This window comes from Onthophagus taurus, chromosome 11 (genome assembly GCF_036711975.1).
Source record: "Onthophagus taurus isolate NC chromosome 11, IU_Otau_3.0, whole genome shotgun sequence".
Taxonomy (NCBI): Eukaryota; Metazoa; Arthropoda; class Insecta; order Coleoptera; family Scarabaeidae; genus Onthophagus; species Onthophagus taurus.
The window spans coordinates 13245780-13260832 of record NC_091976.1 but is presented as its reverse complement, the minus strand read 5'-3'; the positions used below and the strand labels follow the sequence as shown (position 1 = coordinate 13260832).

The 15053-nt window shown below is 35.3% G+C and overlaps 1 protein-coding gene across 1 annotated transcript in view; it reads left to right on the top strand.

Annotated features, from left to right (window-relative positions):
- The first annotated feature begins 4293 nt into the window (after positions 1-4293).
- The window catches only part of LOC111422109 (cadherin-related tumor suppressor fat), a 123217-nt gene continuing 112457 nt past the window's right edge, over positions 4294-15053 (top strand). Inside the window, exons 1-3 of the mRNA XM_023055323.2 lie at positions 4294-5223; positions 12877-13468; positions 13536-14361. Of these exons, the coding sequence (XP_022911091.2) occupies positions 5033-5223; positions 12877-13468; positions 13536-14361 (1609 nt within the window). The 5' untranslated portion in view covers positions 4294-5032. The remainder of the gene's footprint in view (positions 5224-12876; positions 13469-13535; positions 14362-15053) is intronic.

Sequence of the window (15053 nt, the reverse complement as noted above, 5' to 3'; positions counted from 1 at the left end):
TACCTACATAAAGAAATAAGGCGCGACGTCCTGAAATTGAATATCGAAAAAATAAAATTTACCACATATCAAGAACACATCAGACTACCACCAAAAATTTCCCAATCGGTGGATTGGCAGACGCGAACATTTTGAATGGCCGGCAAGATCGCCTGAGTTAATCCCTTTAGATTATTTTCTTTGGGGTTATTTACAATCTAAAGATTCTTTTAATAAGCCTGATAACCTAGAAGATCTGAAGCAAAAAATTAGAGAAGAAATTCAATTAATCAGCCCGGATATGATTCAAAACGTTCAAGAAGCGTTTGTCTCCCGATTATGATATTGCCTTGCCGTTAACGGGCAGCAGTTTGAACATTTGAATTAATGATATTGTTGTTTTCTATCTTTCATGTTATTTTTGTAAATTTAAAGTTAAAAAAAAAAGTTTAATTTTTGATATCTTATTTTCTGTTTACGTTTTTTTTGATGCGTTTAATGCAACAAGCTATTGCTACTTTTGTATCTCAAGTGCAATAGTAGTAATAATTAATTTAAATAAATAATTCAATTCAAATAGAATTTTGACACTTGGAGATGTCAAATCAAAACAATTGGTTGCCTAACCATGGCAACTGCTACTGCTATTTTCTATATCATAGAATGGGAAACAATGAAACTTTAAATTAATTAATAATATTTTACATAAATTTTTTTATGTAACCGATATTAATATGTACTGTACATAATTCACAAAAAAATCCTCTTTCAAATTCCGATATAAAAAATGCGGTGTTCCATTTAAAAAACTTCACGACGATTTTCGATGACGTCCCGTTTCAGCGATTTTTTCATAAATTGTTTGTAATGATTTTATCAACTTTATTCGTTACTTTTGAAACGCACTATACAGGGTGATTCACATAAGAACCGACAAAGAGCAGGGACATGTAGAGAACAATAAACTAAGATGATTTAGGCCCGCTTTTACCACCTCTAGTTAAAGGTCGTTAGTCTAACTATCGGATAACGTTTATCTATTAGCTAACTGCGAAACGACTTTTACCATTTCGATCTAACTAATGGATAGGCTATCTAGTACTTAACGTAAAAATCTAGGGGAATATTATAATGACTGTTGGTGATACGTGTAAAAGAGGTATTACAGGTTTCTATCTCCTTTGTCCGTCGGTAATGGTCGGTAATTCGTGGGTAATTCTCATAAACCTGTCAGTTCTGTTAGTGGCAATTAACGATCACGAAAAAATAAAAACCGCAAATCAGGCCGAAAAGCGTATTCGGGGGGCAAATTTTAAACCTGAAGAAATAACACTTTTACTTGACTTGGTGGCGGATCATAAAAATGTCCTCGAAAATAAAAATAGCCATGTTAGTACGTGGAAAATAACGTTGGGGTTTTGCAAACAACAAGGAAAAGTAAAAGTACAATCAAAATACCAACTAACCTACTATGTATTTATAAAAAAATTGATCTGCTTTATATGGTGTAGTGTCTAATAAAGCTGTCCACGATACCTATAATGAATTATTAAAGAAAAGATTAGAGACACAACATTAATGTTAGAAAATAAGAAGGAAAGAGATGGAAGTGATAAAATTGAAAAAAGAAGTGGAGATAAAAAAATTAAGAAAAGAAAAAGACAGTTAATCTATTTTTTTAAATACTTGTTGACGATATTTAAATAATAATAATGTACATATTTATTGTAAATAACGTTTTTTTTTATTATTTTTTATAATTATAAAGTTTATTTTTATAAGTTCCGAAAATGATTGATAACTACTAATCTTCTATTATTGACCTGAAGTACATGTATAATACTTCCTCGTTCGTGGTTTGATGTCATTATCAATTTGTGCTAAAATGTGGTGAAAACACACATTCCTTTGATAATCGAAATCTTTTAATAAATTCATCAGTTTGATGGTGGTCTATTCTGTCTTTTATTACGCGTCCACCCCGAATGGGAAATAGATAATTAATTTTCTCCAAGATTTCTTGCTCATCAATTTCAAACTTTTCGAAATCCATGATTTTTTATTCTATCGCTGTATAACACTGTTATAACACGACAATAACACCGTTTTAATCACTATTATGGAGTTTTGAGCGAACGTAAGCGTTTATTATGATTTTAGGTTAGATTTATGTTACGCCATCTGGTTAAAAATGCCTTGAACCAAGTTTATCAATGAGGTAAATATTTAACCCGACCCCCAAACCGATAGTTAAGGATAGACCGAAAATAACTATTAGTTAGCGCTATCAACAAGGTAAATATGGTGGTAAAAGCCGATTTTTGCGCTAACCATTAGTTAAAGTTAACAACCACTTTAATTAGAGGTGGTAAAAGTGGGCCTTAAAGTAACTTACCTCTATACTAAGTTGTACACCTGAGGAGTTATAGGCCTTCAAAATTGGCTCTTAAATTTTTAAAAAGTTCAGTATCTTCGTAATAAATTAAGCTAGAAAAACCAAATTTGGTATATATTATGAGTGTATGTTAATTGGTAGCAAATTGAACTCAATTGAGGCAGTTCAAAGTTGATTAAGGGTGATAGTACCCTAAATTTTGACAGATCTTTTTAACCTTTTAACGGATTTAATGCGTTACTACTTCATTTCATGTGGAATTTAATTCTAAAACTTTTCTTACTCTTATTATTTTTTAAAAAACTTTGTCGTTTTCATAAAAAACTTAAATAACTAAAGAAAAAAAAATTGTAATTTGATGTGTAAATAGTATATAACTAGCCGAAATAACAACATAATACTAATAAAAACTATTAAAACGTGCACTCATATTCGTTTAATGCTCAAAGTGACATTTGCACTGCACGTGCAGTAGTTGAAACTAAATGCGTCGAATCTGTGTCAACTAAAAACGCAATTAAACGGTCCCGAGGTGGTATTGCTTCCACCACAAAAGTTTTTCTCTTGACATGTCAAAGGTAAACGGCCTTGATGTCCATTTAAGGAAAATCTAATTTGGGCTAATAATTTTGACACAAAATAAAGTTTTCGCATATTAATCCGATTAAAAAAAAATAAATACGTACGTTTTATGGCAGTAATTTAATGGAAAGATTTACTTGAATAAAATAATTACAGTAATAATATAAAATAGTAAATAATAGCATTTTGTTCGTAGAGGTTTTTTAGATTCCGTGCATACCCGTGCGCGCGGTTTACCCACGTGAATCAACCGCGCGGCCGTCGGCCACCGTTCCTTCCATTAATAATTCCGATTCCCGGTGTGACCGCATACCTATTCCGATAGAATAATACATCTGGAATCTATTGTTTCCTACTACCTACGGCGGAGGCCTGACGGAGCGCTAGAAGAAGGAGGCGTTGGAAGGGGGGGAAGTAGACGTCGGAGGGGTCGCGGGGGGCTCCCGGAGCGACCCTGCCATGCCAGGAATTTAAACGGCCTACTTGATCAGAAATCCAGCTAACAAAAAGAACGGTCCGTCCACAGGTAGGTACGGGTCCTTAGGGACACTTTGTCTGCATCCGCGCGGGCCCCGGTCTCCCACCGCGACGTGCCGCAGGTATGTTAACACGGGGCGTAAACAGAATAACAGGAGGAGCTGATTTCGCCGCGTATATGTATATCCGCAGCGTTAAACGACCATAATCGCGTAATAAATTAGAAAGGGGCAATTGACGGCGGCACCGCAGACGTTGTGTTATGACTAAGTTTGTGTATTTGAACGGCAAGAAAGTAGCGGCCCCTTGATGTATCTTCTAAGAAGTGACAATGATTACGTTTAGGGCGCTTAAAATAATCCACGGAGAAGTACATCGTAACCTGTGACGGCTGTAAACTTACTGTTAGTCTTAATTAATGCCTTTCGACTGTCGGAAGAGATAGTCTTAAGATAATCTTGACATCAAATGGTCTATTCCAACTACAAATTTTGCTACCTACTTCATAACTTATTTCAATATTGTATATAGATGTAACTCAAACATATTAAAGTTAAAGTTGGAGGTAATTTTGAACTATTACAACATTTCATTTCTACAACTTAGTATTATCAAATATATTTCAATTGAAGATGAATATTTTTAAAAAGAGTTTTTGACATTTGTGAGAACTGAAATCGTTGTAGTAATAAATACAGAAAAAATTGATTGTTATCTTCTTGGAGTCGCCCCACGAAATCTATCGGACGGCGTCGGTCTCCATTGGGAACTGTTGCGTGGCATCCGCCGTCCGGTGACCATCTCTTGTGAGATGCCCGTCCTCGAGCGAACAGCGGGAGTCCAACCGGTCTTTTGCTCCGAACCCCAAAGGTGTAGAGTCAGTCTCGAGCCGCGATCGGTCGATCTACGAACTCGCGCCGCTCTTTCTCGCGACGAGAGAGCAGTCCCGTATAGAATGATATAAGAACTCTTCGGAAGGAGGGTGTGTAATAAAAACAAGAGGTGCGAACTTGATTCATATTCGATTTTGAATGTTTCGATGATCCCGCCGTGTTTTGTTAATAAATGAAAAGTTTTGTTTTGCGCGATGAAAATTTAAACGCTGAAACTTTGAAACTGTGTAAAGTTCATGAAGAAATACGGTAATCCGGTGAAATAACAACAACAATAACAGACTTTAATTGTGGTGCCGTTGTCCTTTTCATTCTGGATTAACAACAACAACAAAAAATAGAGTGATGTTCGTTTTCTCGTAGTTTCTCGTTTATTTCTTGCCCGAGGTGGTTCGTTCCTCTATCTTCTGACAGAGAGCACACGGTACCAACTCTGTAACTCTGCGGCCATATTGCATACCTCGCGGAGGGAGTGCGACGGCCTCTGTGTCACAAATGAGAGAGCGAGAAGGACGCGAGCGTACCTACGGCGTTTCGACGGGTTTCTTCGGTGGAGGGCGCAGGAGGAACCTCTTGGAATGTTAGAGCTACGCTGCCTCGCGCCGCTGGTATCTAAGGAAGAGGCAGCAGAACAGGGCCCCGTGATATCTAACGCTTAGGCCATCGGGGCTAAGACGTCGACGACGACAACGAGCGCCTATAGAAAATGGTCTTGTTGGCGCTCTTCGGATTCCTGCTGGTGGCCCCTGGTTCCGGACAAGGTCCCGGTCCTGGCGACTTTGGCTATGCAATGCAATCCCGTGCCGTCGACACGCGGGTCACCCTCGAAATCACAGAAGGAAAACCAAAAGGGACTTTTGTCGGCAGGATACCTACGAAGCCGAATTTTACCTACAGGCAGGTTTTATGTTCATAATCCCCACATAATCCCAACCATATATAACCGCGTAATGAGCGTAATTCCTTAAGAGCGCGTTCGTTTGACTTTGCCCGATTTCGTTTCTTATCTACCGCCGAAATCACCTCTTAAATCGACGGGTTTTGATCCAATTACTAGATATCCAACTGTTATTATTCAATGAATTTTATACAAAATATTAAAAGATATGTTTTAAGAAAGAATGTTTTCGTAATAATATTCAATTTACCTTCCGTTTAAGGATAATGAATGCAATAACTTTTATGTTTCGTCTCGAAATAACGTTCATCTTCGTTAAACATCTCAATTACTTGTAAATTCTGGATAGACATCTTCTTTGGAAAATACCTTTTAACAATATTATATTCGCGAGCTATGTAAACTATCAATGTATGGGAGAGAAGTAATATAGTTCAAAATTAATGAAGAAGTTGTGTTTTGAGTTCCTTCGAGCGTCGAACTCGCGCCCTGAAATGAAGTCGTTAACGCTGATTTTACATTCGTCGCTTTTCCAACACTCGTCGGCTACTTCTCGCGCGCGGTATAACGTAAATATTCGCCGAGCCTTAGTGCTTCTATATGTATACCCTTCAAAGCGAACGGTTACCGGAGCCGCGCTCCATACAAATGAGTTTGTTAGCCAGGCGCTGCGAGTTATTGTTGCTCGCATTGCCGTGATTAACAGCACTTAATTAGAGGCTATTTATCGCTATTAGCGGCCTATAATTCCGTATCCAACCGGGTTTTTAATGAAACCATCCCGAAACTACCGTTAATTGTTATAAGTATCATGTGTTTAATTGAATAAAAACTCTACGAGACTATTGTATTATTTTTGGTTAGATTTTGAGTTGTGCTGAACATGAGTTGCAATTTTTGTAAATTCCTAATTGCTTTCAAATAAATTTTCACTTAGTAAATTAATACCTAAATAATTCGTAGACATGATGAAGAAAATGTAATACATTTCACGCTACTGCGGCTACTCTTTCTTATATTACATTGTACGTAATAATTGTAAATTAATAAAAAATATGGTCTATACAGGCTGTTTTAAAACAACGTTTAAATATTGATAGGGGTAGTGCTACAGTAGAAAACAAGTCGAAAAGTGTTAATCAACATGGGTGCGAAAATCAACCGTTTTCGCGATACAGGATGTTCAAATTTTTTGGGACTCTACGTTTTTTCTTTTAAACTAACTACTATAGATTTGATACTTGGCAAATCGATACAGTATGAAACTGTCTCTTTTTGAGAGTAGTATGATGTTTCCATTGCTTCCAGTTAGTATAAGTTATTCCATTACAAAACGTTATGCCATTAGTTACCACAATTTGGCCATTACATGGAGTAGGCCTTGCCTTACAATCTGCTAACATACATTAATTTGACGTTTCGTTCAAATTACGAAATAACCAAACTCCAGTAATTTGATTTTGCGAAACCTGAAGTGAAATCGTTTGCAATGGTCTTGTATTCAAATGCTGAAATGAGCGATATGGTGTTTATGTACGGCCGTGCCAATGGAAATAGTTTGAGAGCACATCGTTTCTATGCTGAAACATTTCCCAATCGCCGGCTAACAGGGTTGCCAGACAATTCGTGAAAACTGTGGGCTACTTGCAAGAGTTCAGGCTTCCTTTGAACGTAGAATGTGAAACTGTATTGATGTTGCAGGTCGACATTTTGAAAAAGCTTCGTTTTGATTATTATTTTATGTTAGTATTAGTATTACGTTGTGTCAATTCAATTTTGCTAATAATTTATTTTTAAAAATGTTTTTTTTTTCGGAAACCTTAAGGAGTACAATTTTTTTTTCGAATTAATGTTGTTTAGAATGAAGCTATCTAATTAATTGTTAAATAAAATTTTTGAATTTTCTGTAAAATAGTGGTATTTATTTTCACTTCCGGTCTAACCGGAAGCAATGGAGACGTCATACTATTCTCAAAAAGAGACAGTTTTATACTGTATTGATTTGCCAAGTATCAAATCTGTAGTAGTTATAGTTTAAAAGAAAAAAACGTAGAGTCCCAAAAAATTTGAACATTCTGTATCTCGAAAACGGTTGATTTTCGGACCCTGTTGATTAACACTTTTCGACTTGTTTTCGACTGTAGTACTACCCCTATAAATATTTAAACGTTGTTTTAAAACACCTGTATATCAGGGTGTACAAGCGTATTAGTAACTTTCTTAAGCTACTTACATTGTAAGAAAACAAGTAAGAATGAATCAGGTTTCAACATGTTTTGGAAATTGGTCCTAAAAAATGGTGGTAGGTAGGCTGGAATATTGTTATGGATTGTGCTTTATTAGTTCAATATGAATAATTTATGTTCATACAATTTTTCTCTTTCGATTATAGTTTTTAAGTAGTGATCGTTTCTTCGTTCCAAAAAAGTGAAAAATATTTTGATAGCTAGGCAGGAACTTTGATTTCAATCGCAACATTTGTCGACGATTCTTTAATATAAATGACTTTATTTTTACATTTTGGTGACTTATACTTTATTCCAAAATAGTGGTGACATTGTTAGTCCAATATCAACAATTTTTGAGCGCAATATTTTTCACTATCAATTATATTTTTTGAGTAGTGATAGAATGTGAATAGTGAAGAACTATGCTTTATTAGTTCAATGTGGACATTGTGAATAATAATTGCTCTATCCATTAAAGTTCCTGAGGAGCAACAGATCCTTTTAATGTAAACTATCCATTTTGACATTATAGTATATATGACATTATCCATAGAAAATGGTGATAATTAGGCTGGAATTTTTAATGATTTAAGTTTTTTTGGTTCAATATGAATAATTTTCTCTATTTGGGTAATGTATGCTTTATTTCAAGAAAATGATGATAGGTAGACTGAAATATTGTCCTGGATTATGCTTTGTTAGGTCAATACGAATAATTTTCGAGCACAACATTTTTTTTATAATTGTGATGTTTGAGTAGTGATAGGTGTCGAATGAATTTCTGCGAGTATTGTTTCGACCTCGAAATGAATAATGAGAAGGTTGTTGATTGTAAGTGTTCTGTCTGTTGTTTGTATAAAATCTATATCCACGGTGATTATGTTGACCCCTACCGTTTCTTCGAATATTATTAAAATTATAATAAAAAATTCCATTATCGGATTTGTAATTTTTGTCTTCATCTTTTGCTACGCTAATAGCCTGCTTAAGAGTAAAACAACTACCGGATTTAACAATTATTCGCAAATCATGGCTTCTGAGACCATTGCAAAAGGCATTTATAGCTATTTTATCGTTTATTGGTTTTAAAATATTTATGGCATTTCTGTCACTGTTTTCTTGTGTTATGGTAAGATTATTCATTAGATTTTCAATTTCTGTACCATATTCGTCTAACGATTTTGTATCTTTTTTTTAAAGATTTTGTAGTTTACATTTTCATTTTATTTAAACAGAAGAAATTCACATTAGATGTGCAAATACATCACCGTTTTGTTCAATACATTTTCGGTCATTCTTTATTACACGTAGCTTTTAGAACTGTTCTTCTATCAATGTATATGTCGTTTGTAATGCTGTTCTAAAGTTCGATCAAGTTCGCGTACCTCCTTTTATAAACTTCGTCCTTGACATAACCCAAAATTAAAAATCCATTGGAGTTATGTCAGGTGTGCTTGGAGGCCAACGTATTGGACCATTGTTTGCTATCCACCTATTTTGAAAAAGCTTTTCTAGTAATACTCTCACCCCGAAACTGATGAGGAGGAGCTCCATCTTGTTGGAAATACATTCGCCTACGTGCCTCTAAATTGACATCGTCTAAATATGTTTCTAGAAATTCCGACAACACATCAACGTATCTCCTTCCTGTCAATGCGCCTGTTAGATCACACCACACATTAATACTAAATTGTATTTGAGGATTTCTGGGATGAACAATAAATAAATGTTCACGAAACCAATAGTGCATATTTTTAGAATTAAAGATTCCTCTATTTGGAAATTTGGCTTCATTGGTCCACAAAATGCATCTTAAAAAGTTCACACATATCTGCAATCTATTGACAAAAGATTTGCGTCCATGTTTGCACTGGTCGGTACTTATAGGGCACAAATGTATATTTTTTTAGAATTCTCCATATTGTACATAATTTTAAACCACTGTCTTTTGCTAAATCTCTGACTGAATTACTTTTGTACGTTTCGAAATATGCCAAAACATTGACTTCTGTTTCTTCATTTATAATAAATTGTGTGGAGTTCTGGTTTTCACAAAGACTCTTCCATTACTACGAAATCTTCTGTATAATTTAAGAAAATACCGTCTGTCTGGTTGATTACGTTCTGGATACATTTTACCATATTGTTCCAGTGCTCGGAAACTATTTTTTCTCGACACTAAATAAGTCTCTAACGTGTCGCATTTTTCTGAATGAGTCAATACCATTTTTTAATATTACTAACTTAACTAATAGGATGTTCTGAATAAATGAGGAATATTCAATTTTTTTAATTAACTTTAATCACCGTCTCGAATGGGTTAACTTACAATGGCATATCGAATGATGTTTTTGTTTTGTTTCAGCCAACTAGCCTAAAAGGAAAAAAATAGTTTCCGAGCACTAATTCAATATGATCTGATACGTTGGCTAAATAATCGTACATTTAATGTAGATTATTTTCTTAATTCTCCTGCTTAAGTAAAATAAAAAAGTAAATTCGAATCTTATTTCACAGCCATTCTTCACAGTCAACTAGGCTAAAATGAAAATAAGCTGATAATTCGGTTATTTTCAATTTTAGGCCGATATTGCTTATGACCTTTTTTGTTTTAAAAATGTTTTATATTTCATTTTGCAAAAAATATACTTCACTAATAACAAAGTTATCAATGGTACGCACTTAATTTAGAACAGGCTGTATATTAATAATTTAATTCTCAACTTCCCCATTACAGTAAACCATCCCTTTTGATATATTGCAGCTTTTCTTTCAATAAAATGGTTAAAAGATTAAAACATTGTTGTTAATTATGCCGTAATATGAACATTTTTTTGCATAATATTTTTCCCTATCGCTTGTAGTTTTTGAGTAGTGATAGCTTGTTTAACGTAAATCATACATTTTAACCTTTTGGATATTTTTGCGTTATCCAAGGCAATGGTGCCAGCTAGCCTGAAACATTGTTATGAATTATGCTTTATTAGTTCAATATAAACCATTTTCATCCACTACATTTATCTCTATTGGTTGTAGTTTTTGAGTAGTGATAGAATCCGTAATATAGGCCATCCTTTTGACACCTTGGAGATTTTCGCATTATTACTGAAAAAAGGTGAACTAGCTTGGATCTTTGATATGGATTATCCTTTTTTTGTGCACAAAAAGTTTTTTCTCTCTCGATTGAGTTTTTAAATAAACCAATCATTTTCGCATTTTAATCATTTTCGCTTTTTGATTAGAAAGTGATGATAGTTGAACTGAAACTTGTTGTAGATTATGCTCGTTTGGTTCAATCATTGTGAACACTAAAATCTCTTATCTTCAGTGTTGCTAAATACCCGGGTATTTATTTTCAAGGATATATACCCGGGGATATTTACCCAAGATGGGTATTTAGAGGTATTTATAAAATTTAATTTAAATTGAGTTGTTGGCAGTTTTGTAAGCACTTCAAGAATGCAGAGTCGATTATCGATACACCAAACTTGTTTATAACATCTACAAGAATGCTACAATGACGGTAAAATTGCATGAAAGTACTGAAGAGAGTAGAAATAGTGAAGTACTGATTGTGGATAAAACAAGGCCATACAATGTTGAACCCAAATTGTTCATCACAGTCCTGGAGAATGCATTTAAACAACTGGATTGGATCCAAAAAAGCATAAACATTGATGGCAAATACCTAAGTAATTTACGCTACGCGGACGATATAGTTCTTATTTTGGATAGCCTTGGAGAGATGAAACTGATGGTGAACGACTTAAAGGAGGTGTGTGCAAGAGTCGGGCTAAATATTAACGTAAAGAAATTAAAATTTATGACAAATCTTGTTTCCAAGTCTACCATCAACATTGGGGATAATGAGATTGAGAGGGTTGATAGCTATCTGTATCTTGGCCATGAGGTTCGTGTATCGAGAGATAATCAAACAAGCGAACTGAACAGAATACAGGAAACTTAGAGACATCTTCAAGAGCGATATTCCTATATATTTGAAAAGAAAGGCTTTCAATCAATACTTGTGTCCGCTTATGACATACGGCTCCGAAACATTAACATTAACGGTAGCCAAATGCCGCAAATGATGTGGTCAACATTGTGGCAAAGCTCGACAATTGGATTCAGACAGCACAGAATAGAATCGAATGGAACAGAATAGGGGAAGCCTATGTCCAACAATGGCTTGATGATAATAATCATAATAACTTGATCTAATCTAAATTACGACAGATTCGACTGATGATACGTCTTCTATCGTTGACAATTCCTCGTCTTCAACGTCCATTTCATCATCTTCCTTTTCATTTTTTCAGAATCTGATATATTTTTACTTGTATCATTTTTATACGTACTGTTTGGGTATTTACTCTGGGCCGGGGTAAATATCCGGATAAATACCTATTTTAGAAATACTTACCCGTCAGGTATTTACCCAGGGCTATGGACTGGAATCAAGATGGGTTTTTACAATCCCGGGATATCGGGATCAGAATTCTCTATCCCGGGTAATCCCGGGATTTATGGACATATGTAATTATAAATAAAAAGTGTTTAAGGTGTTTCTAACATTTCAGCTTATTCTAACCATAATACAAGAAATTTCAACCAAAAAAAATCAACCATCGATAGCACTATTTTTAAAGAAGTGTCGCAGAACAATCGATTTATCTATTGTTTTATCTCCTAAACAAGATCCAAATTTTGTGTTAGATGTTTATCCATACTACCGCCATTATTGAATATCAATTTCCTGGATCAATGTATTGAAGAGTGCATTCTTAGTTAACTGGACAGCTGGCTTTGTTGTCTTTGTTTAGACATTTTCAAACATATTTTGTTCTTCTATCTCATTTATCATAAGTTGTAAAGCTATATCTGCTTTTCCTAGTGCAATACACCGCTAACATAAGGCTTTTACAGTCAGCTTTGCCCCGCGGCCATCATTGCTTATCTTAGTTTCTTAATTAAAAAAGAGGAAAATATGTTACGAATGTTTTCTTTTTATTTTTAAATCTTCTTCTACTTAAATGTTTGAGTGTATTTTGTTAACATCAACTTAAACCTTTCTAATCCCAGCATAACTCAACGATCGTATATAAAATAAGACTATGATGACTCATTTTACCGGTATTTTGGAAAATAATAATATCACCTCCTTTCTTCCAATTTCTTTCCTCTTCCTTTTTTTAAAATTAATTCCTTCATCGTTATCCAACGCATGAAAGTAACGTTGTTAGGCATTCGCAGATGTTCGACGGCGATATAGAACGAATGACTACGACGGTTATAGAGAAAGGCGCGGCGCCAAACGAAAGTTATTCTATTAATTAAATTTAACGAAACGGAGTCGTTCCAAGGACAAACTATCGACAGGCGGGGTTCTCTTATTAACCATGCTTGTTTCTGTTTTTGTTGCAGGTTCAACGAGCCCCCGGATGAATTCTCTTTGGATCCCCGTACCGGGGAAATTAAAACGAACGCTATTTTAGATCGAGAATCTTTGGATAACGACAGATACGATCTGGTCGTTCTATCATCGCAACCCACTTATCCAATCGAAGTGCGTATCGTCGTCGTCGATGCGAACGATAATTTTCCGGAATTTCCCGAGGACGCGATCGAAGTGTCGTTTTCTGAAAGCGCCGCAGAGGGAACTCGTTTGCTTTTAGATTCAGCGACTGATAAAGATTCCGGGACTAACGGCGTGTCGGATGATTATAGGATAATCGGAGGAAATGAAGATGATAAGTTTAAATTGGTTGTTACACCTAATCCGACCGGAGAAAATTCTTACTTACACCTGGAAACCACCGGAAAATTAGATAGGGAGGTCCGAGGAGTTTATTCTTTGAACATATCGGCTAGAGACGGCGGAGACGTTCCCAAATATGGATATCTTTTGGTTAACGTTACGATACTTGACGTTAATGATAATCCCCCTATTTTCGATCATAGCGATTACACGGTTTCTTTAAACGAAAGCGTAGTTCCCGGAACCACAGTATTACAAGTAAGTTATTTGATTAAAACATTTTCTAGGTTTCGAGATTTTATCGTTTTCTTATAAATCTTTCCAGGTTATGGCTACAGACAACGATCTAGGTGATAACGCGAGAATAACTTATTACCTCTCCGATTACGAACGACAATTTTCCGTCGATCCGGAAACCGGAGTTATTTCAACAACGGAAACCTTAAGTTGCCCGCAGCAAACGTGCCAACAACAATCTAGCAAACGAGGTGGATGTTCCAAGAGCTGCGTCTTTACGGTTTTCGCAAGAGATCACGGCACTCCTCGCCAAGACGGAAGAACTTACGTCACCGTGAACTTGGTCGACGCAAACGACCACGACCCAGTAATCAGTTTTACTTATTTCCCACCAACGGCTGGTTTTGCAACTGTCGATGAAAATGCCGGGAATGGATCGGTGGTGGCTGCAGTTTCTGTAACGGATAACGATGAGGGTTTAAATGGTGAAACAAGCGTCGGAATCGTGTCCGGAAACTATTTAAATCATTTTCGTCTCGATCACACTCCTAATTTTGACATAGTGCGCGTTAACGGAGTGTTGGATCGCGAAGAAATTTCCAAGTACAATTTAACAATTGTGGCTAGTGATAAGGGAAATCCCCCGCGAACGGCGACGTCTTTCTTAATCATTCACGTAAATGATGTGAACGACCACGAACCGGTGTTTGAAAAGAGTGAATATTCAGCCGTTTTAAGTGAATTGGCACCTTCCGGAACTTATGTGGCGGGTATTAAAGCGACCGATGAAGATACGGGAGTGAATGCGCAAATTTTTTATGCTTTCGTGAGTGGAAATGAAGAAAGGTGGTTCGATATCAACCCCCAATCTGGTTTAGTAACAACCGTTGACGAATTGGACAGAGAAATTCAAGGTAAAACAAAAAAATAATTAAGTAGATTTCATAGTGATTCTGAAATTAAACATTATAACTTCCTCTTCAATTTCCTTCATGTACACTAAAGAATAATACCTAAATTACCTTCATTATAAGCAATTACATAGATTCCAACACATTGACGATGTAATAAACATTTAAGTTATTAAATCGTACTTATTTTGCACAACATGTAATGTTTTACTCTTAATACAAATGTTAGATGTGGGAATAGATGAAAACATGAAGTTTGTACGCCGGATCCGTGTATTTATACATATACATTTAGCAGAATAGAAATTAGAAAATTTTGATTTGAAGAAATATGACATAGTATACTGGGAGAATTTAATAATATTTTGAAAATGTTCGAAAATGAGTCGTAAACTCAGGAAAATTGGTCTATGTCCGGAATGTTTCAATCGCTTTAGGTATCCGCGTTTAACGACAAATACGATAACGGAAATGGTCGTTTAAGGAATTTGTCTAGTCATAGGAGCCTATGTCGGTCGTTGAACGGGATATACTCTTACTCATATGTTCAGTTATACTCAATTTTTTAAACATTTTTATGGACATTCGATAATAAGAAAAATATTAGCAAAATGTTCATAAACAAAGATATGATGAAAAGAAACAAACATAAGAAATCTTTTATTAGGAACTTAATAGATATATATAGTTTGGTA